This window comes from Acanthochromis polyacanthus, chromosome 13, assembly GCF_021347895.1.
Source record: "Acanthochromis polyacanthus isolate Apoly-LR-REF ecotype Palm Island chromosome 13, KAUST_Apoly_ChrSc, whole genome shotgun sequence".
Taxonomy (NCBI): Eukaryota; Metazoa; Chordata; class Actinopteri; family Pomacentridae; genus Acanthochromis; species Acanthochromis polyacanthus.
This window is the reverse complement of record NC_067125.1, coordinates 30,464,343-30,479,885: the sequence shown is the minus strand read 5'-3', so window position 1 is coordinate 30,479,885 and position 15,543 is coordinate 30,464,343. Positions and strand designations below refer to the sequence as shown.

At 42.7% G+C, this 15,543-nt stretch overlaps 1 protein-coding gene across 1 annotated transcript in view; it reads left to right on the top strand.

The window, feature by feature from the left end:
- Nucleotides 1-15,543, top strand: part of robo1 (roundabout, axon guidance receptor, homolog 1 (Drosophila)) — a 240,165-nt gene that overhangs the window by 181,658 nt on the left and 42,964 nt on the right. Inside the window, 1 exon segment of the mRNA XM_022192120.2 lies at nt 10,919-11,076. Within this exon segment, the coding sequence (XP_022047812.2) occupies nt 10,919-11,076 (158 nt within the window).

The window sequence follows — 15,543 nt, the reverse complement described above, 5'->3', positions numbered from 1 at the left end:
CAGTGCCAGGCTTGAATTCAGAGAGTCTACGCAAGAGGCACGCACTACCTCTGAGGAGGAAAAAAAAATCTCTCCCTCCTCTATAAATCTAGCAGATATTTTAGAGTCCTCTGTGAGTAGAGTTGGTGCAGTAGCCTTAAATTTCCCCCGCTGCCGGGCTTGGCTTTGTACCCTGGGGAGAGGCTTCATAAATCAGCTCACTAGGATGTTTCAGGCATGTTAACAGTAGCAAAGTATCCCATAAAACAAAAGGAGAAAAACTATGACAAGATATTTCTTTTGTCTGTTGCCCCATTTAATGAAAATTTAAAGATGGAAAATCCAGGACTTAACTTCACTCTTGAAACCTTACACAGCGTCGATTTCACAGGGATCAGGGTAATTTCTGGCACATTTACAAAACTTTCTCCTTGGCGTCGGCAATGCTCAATATTGCATGTTGGACAAGTTGACAAGTGTAGTGAAAAGCTATAGCACCAAAGTGTTTGGCAGTGATCGCACAGGAGTACACACTCACTTGGTAGGCAAGTGCTGCAGATGAAATTTCAGCTCTATATTTCTTTTTGGCACACCGTATCTGACAGCATTCCCTCGTTCCGTTCCTTTCGGTATCACTTCCCACTGTAACAGATCCCCTCTTAGATAGGGACATCGACATCTTTTCATCTTCTTAGGGTACATCTGGGAGAGTTTAGGGTCCATGTGGAAACCATTGAAATGAGGACGGCAACTGATCAGAGAAAGATGTGCCCCTCTGGAGCCGCAGCACATGTTTGGAGACCGGTGCCCCTATTTGCTTTGTCTCACCCTCTTTAACATTCTTGTGCCCTGTATCTCTAGAAGACACCCCATTTCACCACTTTTACTTACCCTCTTCAACCTCTTCCTCTCTTTGTCCCTCTTCCTCCCTTCCCTTCTCTCCCTGTCTCCCTTGTGCCTGGTAAAGTGATTGGAGAGGGATCAGGATGGTGGAAATGAAAGTGGCCATGACGAAAGGCTGAGGGATCTGCTGTAACATTACATTGGATCCCCTTGTGTTTTTTCCTTCCCCATTTTCCTCTGCGCCTGCCTGTTTCCCTCCACACAGCCGCTATCATATTACTCTTCCCCAGTCACCTCCGCAACAGCCACTGATGTAATCCTAGTTTATGGTCCCGTCCCAACCAAGACACACTGTTTTCCGCAACAATCGCTCATTCCTACTGTTTCCTAAACCTCTATCACATTAGACTTTCATTGGAAACTAAGTGTATTTGGGTAAAAGTTCCATTGCACCAATTTGACATGAAAGGGAGTCTTTGAGCTTCCCTGCTTTGAATTAGTTTGTTTGACATGCTGCTGCAGAGACATCCGCACACTGCATGTCCACTGGATCTCATTAAGCTTGCATTAATAAGGCTTAGTCTAAACAGACTGGCAGCATAGTCATTTGGGAAAAGTAAAACACAAGCAAACACACCTACTTGCACAGACTCAAACATGCTAGAATCCACCAGTGGCAGTGCAAGTTGTAATACATCAACCAGTGGAGGGTCCAGCTAACCAGGAGTCATACAATGTTTGCGATTTCCATTATCTCTGACATGAAACATAGCCAGAGCCACAGTTATTGCAAATGGCTCATCTCTTGCTCCACGCCAGGATCTCATTCCCCCTGCCCCGGTGCTGTTTTCATAGCACTGCTGCAGAATATCACCGTATCAGTCTCCGCTGTTTGTCGATAATATAGCTTTGTTTTAGGAAGACGAGCAAGAGAGCAGGGAGTGTGCAGTTATCTGGTTGTGAGATCTCAGAATAATAGAGAAGTGAAAAGATTTGCAGCAGATGTTTGTGTTCAAAAATTCTCTGATGAGGGCAAGCAGTGGGTCAAATGTCTCTCTGCAGGAAAGCGTGCTGTGTTTATGGATGTAATTTCTCCGATGGTGTGAGTTAGTGAGCTGACAGGCTCCTGTTACAGGACTCCTTCCTGCTCGAGATCATGAGTTGCACCCTGTGCAAATGAGTCCATATCATTGCATGTCACATCACATTAGGAGCATTTGTGATGGTTGTGCTGTCCTGACTGGTACTAATCCATTTATCCATTACTGCATCTTCTTTCTCCCTCCTGCATTCTCTGTTCTTCTCACACACATGCTATGCAGATGAACACACAAATAAACACACATGTAAAAACAGACAACCACACGGATCTCGGTTCCGCAGGAAGAAAAACAAGTTGCCTCACATCCCCTTTCACTCATATTCACGGGTCCCGTGGCCGGTCTGGGCCCTACACAGCTTCTTTGTCATCATAGAGCCGAGGAGGGGTCAGATTAGGAGGAGTGGAGGAGGGCCGACGGGGCTCCCGGGGCCAGGAATGTTAATTGGTAAGATTGTTTTAATAAGGTCCTCATTTTTGCAGATGCTGGGAGAGGGTTAGCTGGTTGGGCCACACAGATGGGAGGGCAGCTCACAGTGAGATATTGTCAGGAAGCATAACTGACACAATGTGAGGAGAGCTGTGTAAAACACATAGAGGGATTTAAGCACAAGTGGATAAAGATATTCCATGGCTCTTGGTGTGTTTACGCCTGCTTTTCTGGAGGTAAAGGGATTTACTGTAATGAGCATTCTGTGGTGACAAATGTGCGATCTGCATATCCTCACCACTTCTGTGTTGTGTAAAATCCCATTACACTGTGAAGACTCAGACTGACTAGCACAGTCTAGACTTAGCACTGGCTGAGAAGAGAGAACAGCAGTAAAAGGACTGAAATGTACTCGTATAGAGACAAAGAAACTGTGAACAGTTTAAGGGTCATTCACCCAAAGTGCAAAAAAAACACATTTTATCCTCTGTTTTCAGTGTCTAGCCATGCAGATAGCTGGTTTTTGGTTTTAGATATCCATCTGACATTTCTGCCACTATTCCAACATGAAGAAAGTGAATTTTGTTTGTGGCTCACAGCAGTTAAGAATTCCATTTTTTAAAGAATTCAGCAGCTTCGTCTCTTTCCAGGATTACTGTCCCATCAATCTGCATAATCCACAGAACCTGCAAGTTTTCTGTTTTTTTTCCTTAGTTTAAATTAGTCCTCAAAGACTTCAAACTTAATCTGAAGCTTGTCAGTCATGGTTATAATAATGGACACGTGGCAGGCTTCGAGAAAGATGCTGTGTAGATATCGAATTCTGAAGCATGTTTTGAGCCCTTGTCAGCTTTCCATAAACCACCAATGTTGCTAGAATGTGGAGAGTTTCTGTGTGATATTCTAAACCATGTAGAACATTTGTCTTCTTATGCCTTCAAGATTTGCTTGGATGCCATAATCTCATTTCATTGTGTGTATATTCTACACACGTGTTTGCAAAAAGCTCATTATAGACCATCCACAGTGCACAGAGGACAGAAAAGGCTGTGAACGAAGCCGCATTGCCTCTGCTGTCTGAGAGGGAGAAAGAGTCAAAGAATGAGTGAGCACACTTTACAGGTGTACTTGTTTGTGTGTATGATAGTGTTACATCTGCTCTTTTGTGTCTGCATGCAGAAAGCTGCAGGCTCCAGGCGATACAATGAGTGGTGAGAGCTAAGTTACCAATGTTCTCAGTTCCTCCTCTTCATAAAGGAGTAGGCAGCAGAGCTCCATGTAGACAGATTTAAAACACCAAAAAGAGGTTTTATTCATTCGGCCTACACTATTGTATCTAAAAGCAGAGCCCAGTTTCAACTGACCTGGCAAATGAGGACATATTATAAACATACAGATAGCTCTGTTTTGACTGCTGCACTGTTGCTATATAGGCATTAAGTCATCTTTTCTTGCAAGAGCAGTGCAACTCTCTACTTGTAAAGTGTGTTTATTTACCTGCTTCTCCCACCTTTACCCCTCCTCATTATTATTTTTTACTGCTCTGTGAAACTGCTAAAGCACTCTTAAAGAATGGAAACAGAATAAATTCCAGTGGCATCAGGTTTACGCTGTGTAAATGTGGAATTTTATATTTAACTTTGCCAGCTCTTAATGAGAAAACTATATGTGGCTGACTGTATTTTGTGACCACCATGTTTAATACTGTGTTTCCCCAACAGGTAACAGTCTTTTGTTGAGAATCAAAACAGCTCTAAAATCACTTTTGCATGTACACAAAGTGTTGATCTGTCAGAAGCTCACAAATCCAAAAATGACTCCTCTGTCTTTTTAAATCATTAAATTCAAATGTGATAATCCAGTACAGATGTTTATTACAGATTGTGCATCGTGTTGGCGGGTGTTCCTATCAGGATTTTATGGGATTTGGTTGTTTTTTTTTTTATAACCATTTTACAACATTTTTTTGGACATAGAGAGAGAGAGAGCAGTGCTTCAGCTGTGGTTTTTTTCATTCTCCGACATTCCTGCCTGTGCAGCTCCGGCACTCGAAACACTCTTTATTTTAGTCCACCTCCTGCTCACCCACCACTCCAATCAAACAGGCTCTGTTTATTGAACTATGAGGTGCCAAGTCACTCACTCACTCAGTCACTCACATAAACCTGCCTCCCTGCTGCCCTCTGTGCCTTTTGTCGTGTTCGCCAAACGCCATCTCTCCCTCTCCAAGCCTGACGAGAAGACTTATGACCATTTAAACAAACACAGGCACTCAATGGCCTCTCTGTCTGTGCGGCTGTGGGGCAGAATTTCCTTTATGTGGTGTGTGTGTGTGTGTGTGTGTGCAGATGTTTGTGCTTCTTTATGCACAGACATAATTGCTGCTGGATACTAATGCACACGAGGGCTACATGTGTGCAAAGCAGAAGATGAAGCACTGAGATTGAACCCTCTGCACTCGGCAGCCTCTCTGGGACAGAGCAAGTGCAGACATGCCCTCTGCTGTGCCACTGAAAGGTCCATGCTGCCATCTGCCCGGGCTGCCAGTGCCAGGTATGGGCTGTAATCACCTGGCACTGCGCAGCTTAAATGCCTTCACCCCCTCTTGCAGTTTGCTCATCACACACACATCAGCAGGGCCAGCCTGGTTCAGTTCCCTACATGGCGTGGTTTACATTTGTATCTGTAATAGAACAAGCACTCATTCCTTTAATTCTGATGAAAACACGGTGTCATCTGATCCCCAACTGCTGGGATTTCTTCAAACGTACAGTGCTTCTTTGAGCTTTCATGCCGTAGCAAGTCAGACATGTTGAGTGTCTGTTGTTTTACTAATGAACTCGCTTAGTTTATTGTTCCAGCTCTTTTTGTTTACATGAGTTAGTCTTCTCTCTGTTCAGTGACATGACATCACATCTGAGTCAGCACAATGACCTCATAACATCTCGGCTGTGCAGGTGCAAACCCTAAAGGCTGACAGGGGTAACAGTCTGTCTGCTCTTGTTGACATATTTACGGGTTTTCACAAGATATTTTGTGGTCAAACAGGCACTTAGGCTGTCAAGCGTTTTTAACCGATGTGACTCTGCAGATGTGACCTCATATTGAATGTCACGGTTGTCTTGAGAGCGTCTATTGTTTTCTAAATGATTTATAAATACGGAATCTATAAATTATATCCTGTAAGAACTAAACTTTGTGATGGCTTTATTCTGATGTTATTTACAACTTCCCTGCTTGTCAGTTTTATCTCTGTTTTTGTGTGTGTACATAGCTCTGAAGTTTATATCTATAATCATCTGTGCCGGGCAGTATTACAGGCATGGTCAGTGCGGCTTGCAAGCTGCCAGATTGCTGGATAGGATAGAGTGTCTGCACAGTGGGCAAGAGGGCATGAGCTCAGAGCAGAGGAACGAGAGTCAGATTGAGAAAGAGCGAGGAGTCTGCAGTGTCCAATCTCCTCTTTCTGGTTGTGGGGTCAGAGGGGGAACAAGAAGGAGGGAGGCGGTGGTAGCAGGAGTCCTGTTATATCTTGACACCCACAAGCAAAACTATAGATATATGCTGTGCAAACACACACACACACACACACACACACACACACACACACACACACACACACACACACACACACACACACACACACACACACACACACACACACACACACACACACTGTACGCACGCCTCTGGCAAATTATCCACCTGCAACAGCCTTTGCAATAGAGTGCCATGGGTTAACACACCATTGCTATGAGCCTGCCTTTGAAGTGAGCTGCTCAATGTGTGTGAGCTGAGACAGAGGTAAGATAAGGGGTCAAATACTGAGAGGGGAGAGAGAAATTTACAGACAAAGTGGGAGATACATTGAGGGAGGTGTTTGTCTCACAGGACAGAGCTGGAGGGAAGGTGAAGAGCAAGAGTATATAAGTTTGCAACAGTGTGAATAGCTACACTGTGAATAAAACAGGTTTTTGCTCATGGCATCAACATCACCCATGGAGGGGAAGAGGAATTATGTTGTACAGTAAGTAGAAATGGGCTGGAAGAGAGCTCATCCACAGTAAGCCCCGTTTTAATGCACATAAATCTGTTATTTGAGCAGAATAGGGCAGATGTTAAAATGCTGAATATGCAACAGTTTTCTAAATTCCTTGTTGTTACATTTTTCTTGGGTGTATTTTTATTCTGGTATGAAATGGACATTTATGCCTCCTTACTGAATCGTAGACATCCTGACGGTAAATACTGCTGCAAAGAAACATGAATGGGAGCGAAAAAGCAACTTTACTACAGCTGAGGATTTAAGTAGTCACATATAAGCATGAACATCTGGGGCTGCTTAGCTATTTGATATTTTCTTACTGTTTGTTGTACTGTGCATTCATCCCTGCCTAATATTCTCAGATAATATTTTATGATGTTTGATCCCCGATAGCCTGACATTGGTACAGCTTGTGAAGCAAATAAAGGTGAACTACCTTCAGGAAACCAAGAGGAGAAACAAAAAGGAAACAATGTTACATTATATATTGAACAGATTCTCTTTTTTCTTTTGCTCCTGCTATTCTTCTTCCTCCCTTTGGTTTCCTTTCTCTGGTCTTATCATTCATTCTCATTGTATTGTGGGGCTAGTCATGTCCATGCTGTTTCAAGGAAAAAAATCCAAAGCCAAAGGCGAGACCCATGCTGCGCTCTGTGTCTCTGTAGGATTGACTTGGGGTGCCTTCTGATAAACCTTTAATTCCCTTGTGGGTCTGTTTTTGTATCCTTCCAAAGATTTGCGGGGAGCTTGTTTTACTTGGTTTAATTTCCTCAGAACAAAGCTCATCTGATCTTCCCACCCAGACTTGTGTGTGGCATTAAGTCTTCATTTTCATTAATGTTGGAGGCGCAGCACGGGAATCTCATTTTAATTTGACATTTAAACATCTGTTTTCAATTTCCTGAGGAAAAGACAGTACGTGTGTGTGTGCGCGTGTGTGCATGTGCGTGTCTGTGTGCATGTGTGGGTGCACAGAAGGATAGCTTGTTGGGGTGAAAAACCTGTGAGTTTTCACAGCCGAGTGCAACCATCTCAGCTGACCTTTAAGGGGAGGTTTGGATGTAAGAAATGATGGCAGCTAATTGCATCAGCACAGCTCCAGTTTGCTACTGTGGTCCTGAGGAGCGAGTATTATACAATACAGTAGATTGTGGTTAGACAGGGTTTGGCAGAGCCAACAGATGTTTGAAAATACAAACTAAACCTCTGCTTCAATAGAGATGGTTGTGTTGTGCACAGTCAGCGAGGCATGTCCGCCAGATGAGATGAGATAGTATGCGTTTTGCTCTTACACCGCTGAAAAGAAGAAATGCAGAATAGATCCCTTTACCTTGACAAAGCAAATTGATATCTGTCCAGGTCCGGATATCCACTCTATTCCACCCCATCATCAGCATATTTGAGCAAATCCAGGATGGACAAAAAGGCGTCTTCATGCTGGGACCTGTGACTTTGGCCCATTTCCACATATTAAGCTACAAACTGAAAATCTCTCTGTACACACACACATACACACACACACACGTTGAGTTTGGCCTCCCTGTTAATAGCCCAGGAAATATTATCTGCTAGGGGACAGCTGCAGGCTCACTAGAGAGACAGAATGGTAGAGTAGGCTCATTATCCCAAACACAGATACAGACCACACCACCACACACACACTTTCAGGACAGCACAGTGTGAGAGCCTCCCTCTCAATTTTTTTAACTAATTCTGGGTCCCAGCACAGCAACAGTGAGGGCGAGCAGGGCCTTATGCAGTATGTATACAGGAAGGAGCAGCACTAGATGCCTTATTTAAACCAGTGGGGCCAGAGGCAAACGCCACAGCTCTGCATTTGACAGGGCTTCTGGCGAAAGAGTTGGGGCTTTGTACCCCATCCAGATCTTGGCCCGTATGTCTGTCTGTCTGGCTGCCTCCGTCCGTCTCCCTCTTCCTCACTCTGCCTCCATCCCAGAGGATTTTGTTTTCCACTACGCAGATGTTCGGGGCTGTCTGCTGTGCTGCACTCAGCTGTGTTTATAACAAAGAGGTGTTGGTTTGGAGGAGGAGAGAGGGCAGCGAGGTGGGGGAGTGAGTGCTGTTGAGGAGGGGTGGAGGTCACAGTGCTGTTGGTGTAAACACTGAGTGATGCCAGCTCTCCCGCGGGCCTCCAACAAGTCAATACAGCATCTCTCTCTTTTTCCTTTTACATCTTTTAATCTCCACATTTCCCTTTTTATTTTCCAGAGGGAAGGATGCATATGAATGTTAGCTGAAGGAGTTACAGTGAGACCAGCAGGGGAGGCAGAGACCCACTGAGAGGAGGCCATGCGCAATTAATTTCCCAGTTAAAGTTACTGAGCACACTCAACCACACATTCATCATAGGTTCTGGATTAGCCACGAAGGAGAAATACAAAACTGTGTTGATTTCTTAATTGTGCGTACTCTTGATTAACATGATGCCTATTGTCTCCAACTCCATGTTTACACATTTTTCTAATTGGAAAAAATACAGACAGACGTTTACACATTAAAAAAAACCTGGAATTTTAATTATTATCTGAGCCATGGCTGACAACAGCATCTTTCTACAATGGTTGGCTCACCTTGATGCTCAAGGCTGACTTCTACAATATCCCTGTTCAGCACAGGTTGACATTGTGGATATGAATGGAGACAGGGTTTCTTCAGATGCAACTCGTGCTCTAATGGATCGGATGTTTGGTGTTTACATTTAAATTCCTGCATGACTGGATCTGCTTTTAAGTGTACAAGGTGAACTCATCGTGCAGCTGCAGAGCCGAGTTTGAGATGGATCGGAGGGAGTTCAGGAAATGAATAGGGTCACACACATAACTGCTTTTGTATGCAACGCACTGTGAATGTATCTGTGGATGTACGCCTCCTCCTTAACAGTGGCGGCAGCATACAAGTCAGAACATATCCAATGAATCCTTTTGCTTTGTTTCTGATAAATCATGTCCTATGCCAAAACTGTACTTCAGGACTTTGTTATTAAAGCCCATCTTCTTCAAAAACAAGGTTTCTACGATTGGATTGAAAACTCAACTTTACAAGAAACAGAGAGCAGCATCTGAGCTTGCCAATGTCTAATTAAGTGCTTAAAAGGTTTAGCAAGGAATTTGTATGCTGTCAGTAGGTGAGGGGTCCTTCGGTGAGCCAGACTTTGATCTGTGACTGAGGTGACTTTAGAGCAAGCTGAGGAGCGTGAGACAATAGACTGCAAAAGCTTGCTGTTATCCCCCAAACACACACAAAATAAATCACAACGACTTTACCATACATGCAAAAAGATAGCAATTCATTTACTCCGACTGTGCTGACCTTGCATACTGTGTGTGTGGCCTGATTTTCAAAATACAAGCCCTGTTTTCATATGTTTTCTATGTATATGCAGTGGGGCTGGGAAAATGATTACTGGCACACTGTCTGCAGAAGAGGAGCTTGTTGCTTTTTCATTACTTTCTTCCCTCTCAATAAACCTCCAGTTTATCTTTAACGCTGCAGATATGGAGTTCAGTGATATGCTGCTCCTCTGCCCCTCAGAAGGTGCTTATGCATTGATCTGCTTTGTTGCGGCTACCGGTTAGTAATGATATTAATGTGACATTCTGAAAAGGCAGGCAGGCGTAGACTAATGATTTTAGGTGGGGCTGGAATTGTAATTTACATTCAGCTCCAAATGAAAATCAGAATTGCTCAGTTCATCTTTTTAACTAATCTATTCAGTATCAAATTTGTATCAACAAATTCGACCTGAAAATGAGAGGCTCTGGAACTCTGGTATCCAACTAATGAAAATCTATGGCTGTGTCATCATTTTAAAAGCACATCCAGAAAGGAAAATCAATGCAAATAAGAGTCATATCCTACCAAAGTCCTTATCGGGAGGGGAATGGTAGATTGGATCTATTGTAGATTTGCATCCATGTCAAGACAGAGCGGGTGTATGAGCTTAGCGGATGTAAATAAGGAGTGTCAGGGAGAGATGAGGAAGCAATGATGGAGAGGTGATGATCAGCGAGTGTGTGTGTGTGCATGATTATATGTAAGTCTGTGTGGTTCAGTCAACAAATAGGAAGGTCATTGCTGTTAGAGATGCTGGTGACCACAAATATGTGCTCCTCATTGCAGCTGTAAAGCTTATTGACAGCGAGGTCATGTGGGAGAAAGCAGGTCATTAAAAATTGAAGCTGTGGATGTGCAGTATATGCAGTAGCCTACACTATACATATGTTTCTTATTTTGTCAATACTGTACCCTGAATCGTGAGGTGATATGTTACCGACATTTTGCCGTTCGTGCGCAACTAATTATGTGTGTTAAAACACCTTGACTGCTGTTTTACAAGCTTCAGCTGTATAAATGTAGCAACAGCTTTAAGTGTTTGGCTTTTTTTAAGGTGAAATCAGTTTCTTCTCAACTATTCGCTTCTCTTGCTGCATTTCCCCCGAAAGGCGGACGTGTTGACATTTTGTTAATTTTTTTCTTCCACTTTTTTTCTGCTTTCTTGTAGTTCTACGTGATGACTTCAGACAAAACCCCGCAGATGTGATTGTGGCAGCAGGAGAGCCAGCGGTTCTGGAGTGTCAGCCTCCTCGTGGGCATCCTGAACCCACCATATCATGGAAAAAAGATGGAACAAATATTGATGACCGAGATGAGAGGATCACCGTAAGTATTCTTTTCTCTGTAAATGACAGTAACTTTATTATTGCTATTGCTGACATGTAATCTTTCTAGCAATTTCTAAAGTCTGCTTTGTATAATAGGACGAAAAGTTTAAATGTATGAGATGGAATGACCCATTGGTGCAGGTCAAGTCATTACCACCACTTCAGAGTTCATTGAAAGATTGATCTGTTTGGCTCATTATTCACATACAGCCATTCCCAAACCTAAAACTACCCACTGTGATGGCTACAGCCCTTAATAACTGAGGTATAGAATTAGTCTTGCTCCATTAGTCAGCAGCAGTGCATTGATTAGGGACGGCCTGCTGATGAAATCAATCAGGAGGAGCGTAGATCAGGAAGGAGAAATGAGCTGACCAGAATCAAAGAGGAGAAAGCTGGACTCAGCAGCAAGCAGCGGCTGCAGAATCTGGACAACTATCTGCATTTGATTTACACTGAAACCACCAATTATTCAGCTTTAATTAAAAGAGCAGCACAGCCAGCACTACAGTATCCGCTCAATGTGCTTGCTTACTAAAGATATGTCTTTAATAATCTTAGCTAAAACTGTTTTAACCAAACACAACTTTGTGTCTGTAGTAGTTGTTTTTGAGCTGGAAGAGACTTGCAGTTGTGTTTTGTCATGTGGATTGTATGTGTGCTTTATGGCTCACACTATATTAGTTTGGGGTCAATTTATGCCTGTTTCACTCCTCCTGATAATTGGAGGAGAAATCTTGCCTGTTTTTTTTTTTTTTTTTATCTAACCTGATGTTCAGGTCAGATTATTTGGTAATTTTACAGGTCAAGTCTGAAACCTTCTGACCACCTTGTAGACTCATCCTTGAGGCCAGCATTAGGTAGCATACAAATATTAATATATACTAACTTTTCAACCCTTTTCTCACCCAGGCTTGTCATTTAGCCATCTGGTTTAGTTTTTTCTCACTCCAGTGTATTATTAGGATTACAGCAAGCAGTTGGAACACAGTCTCCATTTTATTTACATCTGTTTTCCCATGAGACTGCATAAAGTGGTGCACTGCTCCTTGATTGCTTCCTCTGGCACAATAATCTGAACAATATCCTGTAGTGTGTGGTATGCCATTATTTTCAAATCCTACATTGTGTGCATGTCTGAGGAAAATATCTGTAATGTTTCTTTTCTCCTTGTGTGTGATGCATCCTAAATTTAAAATGTGTTACAATTGTAAAGCCTTGTAATCTGAGCCTGAGCACTGAAGAAGTAAACGTTCTTACTGAGCACTCGGCTAACACCAGCAGCTAGTGAATAGGAAGTAGTTAGCAGTGGGTCTGGATCACTTTTGACCAGTCTAACATGTGAGGTTTAAAGTTCTGGATGCATATTTTATAACTGCTGAGCAGTCGAATACTTTGGCCCACCAAATGCTGACGTTCAAACTTCATGTTGCAGTCATGGAAAAAGAAATCTCGACCAGATAATAAATGTAAGGCACTAATAAAGATGTTTCGCTCTGTTTGCCAGTAGCACGGCGGTGAAAACCGGCCTGGGCTAGTTGTGCAAAATTCACTTTCATTTCTGGGCAAGTCAGAACACTGATTTATCATCAGTGGTTGACTTTAGTGGAGAACTGGACAGGACTAAACACAGTTTTGCACCGTAAGGGCCAATAGAGGTTGGACACATTGAGCATTTAATGCAATTGAAACCCCTGCAACTATTCTCTCTCTGTTTTCTTCTAAGCTGCAGAGACAGAAGATTAAGAGTCCGTGTCTGGGCGCTGAACAGCATAATTGAAAGAAACAAGCGCATAATCTAGTGTAATGAGAATTAAATCATATCTGTCCCTGAGTTAAGTCAGTCACTAATAAGCATGAAACCTTTTAGCCACATGGTGAACTCTTGTTGACTGGAGGAATTTACAGTCTCCCTTGTGTTATTGACACATTCATATCATGCATACAGCCATGGCCATAAGTTTGGACACAGCACGACTTACTATGTCTCTTTTGATGTCTATTACAGAACATAATTAATATTTTTGACAGCACCAGTTTAATTAGTCAACAAATCAACAAGGGATAGAATATTTATCATTATAATATCAATAAATTCCAACAATTGGAACAACTTTGTTCCCAAAACATAATATTAGAAGAAAATAACAAAAAAATGCAGTACTTTCACAACCGAATTTGGTAAGAATAACAAAATGACACCAAACTCTTTTGATGTTTTTTTAAAATATGAAACTTAATATAGTTCTTAGGAGTTGTGTACTGTATTGTAAGTGACAATTTTGTGGTATTTTCTAAGATTCACAAGCGTCATGGTACTTGTGTCCAAACTTATGGCCATGGCTGTACATGGCCTATGTATGCACAACACCCCCATCAGTGAGCACAGAGCAAAATGCACCTTCACATTCTCTCCTAAACTGGTATTACTATAACACTGTTCATCTTGGGTAGATGATCATCTGGAAAAACAAACAAAAAAACTATGTTAATCTATTTCATTTAGCCTCTTTTTTAATGTATATGCTGTTAACTTTAAAGCCTTAAAGGACTTTGAAGACAAAGCAGTCCTCTTTCATCTTAATGTAATGCATGGCTCACTCACACACGTCCTTTGCAATAATTACACTTTTCTCTGAAAACACAACACAGACACACTCTGTTTGTGCTTTATCTAAATTAGTTCTGAAATGCACTCATGGAGGAAGTGTGGACTTATTCTCATTGTATATGTGAGTATATTTGTGCACTAATCGGTGAAATCCTTTGAGTAAATGCTGGGAATACTGCTGCTGTTGCACAGGCTAAATGACTCAGAGCTGCGTCCTTGTAGCCTGAAGCAGAGTTGGGCCTTCTGTAGAGCTGAAAACAGGGTCTGGACCAGCTGGTGTTGCTCACTGTAAACTTCCTGTCAAGCACAAACCTCACAGACTGAGTGTTCCCAAATGACCACTTTAAAAGTAGTGCTAGACGTCATGTACGACCACCTAAATATGTGTAATCAACTGTGGAGACAGATGGGAGTCTGAACGGTGTCCTGTGGAAAAACCACCACAGATCAAGTTGTATTAGAAATAGGACAATCATAGGGCGTTGTCCAGAATTTGTTTATGGTCCAGTAAATTTTTTCTGAGTGAATATAGGACTGTAAAGGGGGAAGCAAATCTTTTTAATGTGATGAACAGCTGAGCTCGTCAAAGGTCCCCCCCCCCATCTAGCCAGCATTGTCATGTTTGGTTCAGTCCATTTCTTCTACCATGCGACATGCTGAAACGTGCAGTCTCCTTGGTGATCTCTGGTGATCAGAGCAAGGTCCCAAACCACCTGCAGTGGGGATTTTCTCTCTGCACTGCACTTTCTTGGCACGAGATGGTTTGGATTTTCTGGATGCTGCATAAAAAGAAGGGAGTGAACTTCAGAGAGGAAAAAATATTAAAGTCAACTCTTGTGTTTTTCTGTCTATTCTAGTCAGCTATGTGTAAGCACCAGTGACATGCTGAGCGCCATGTCGAATATATTCATGACTTCATGTGGGGCATTTGTAAAAGGTTTCCCACAGAGTCATAAAAAGTGAGGTTGGTCAGTAATGCTGGTGTGCTGCTAGCAGCAGCTGGCCACATTCCTCCTGACTTTGTCTAACTGGTCTATCAGGGACAATGAGAAAAGGATAAATAAACAGAAAAAGGAAAAAAAAAATCCCAGTATTTAAGCCCAGACCATTGTCTGCTTGGAGCAAGAGTCTGTCGGCAGCATCATAAATGGCTAAAATGCAGCACATTGTCCTTCCTCTTTTGTGCAATAGTTGTGGCTAATTATCAGCCTGGAAAATGAACTGCTATGTGAAAACCAACAGAGTTGGTGCTGAATGGAGGCTTTTGCATTATCAGCATTGCCAAATGACAGGAGACAAAAGGCAACAGGATAGAGCCATCTCCCTGTAATGCAGGGATAATGGTCAGATTGTTGGGGCTTTCAGCAGCCTGTGCGCTGCACTGTGTTGTGTTGAGAGGATATGCATGCAGAGAAAAAGAGGACCGCTGCTGCATTCATTTGCTTTAGCCAGCTCTCAGAGTCCCTGCTGCTCTGGCACTCCAAATATGCCTGTGGAGAATGGGAAACTGCGACAGAAACACAGTGGTAGGAATATGGATGGGGTCTTAAATGGATCCTCATGTCAAAGCCCTGTGGAACCAATAGTACACCCCCCTCTTTCTCTGCTGCATGGTCTGCCCTGACCTTGGGCCTTTGTGAGTGTCACAGTGTTTTAGCTGTTAAGCCTTTCTTCAAACAAACAGTAACATAATGATACTTCAAACCCCTCCAGCACCACAGGGTGCCCTAAATAAACCAGCCGTCCACAGCCTCTTCAAGTCCCTCTGCCTCCTGCTTTACCATGAATATTAAACAGGAGTAAAGGGCTCAGGAATGCCTCAGAACCTAAAGAATGTGACCGTTGTCCAAAGTT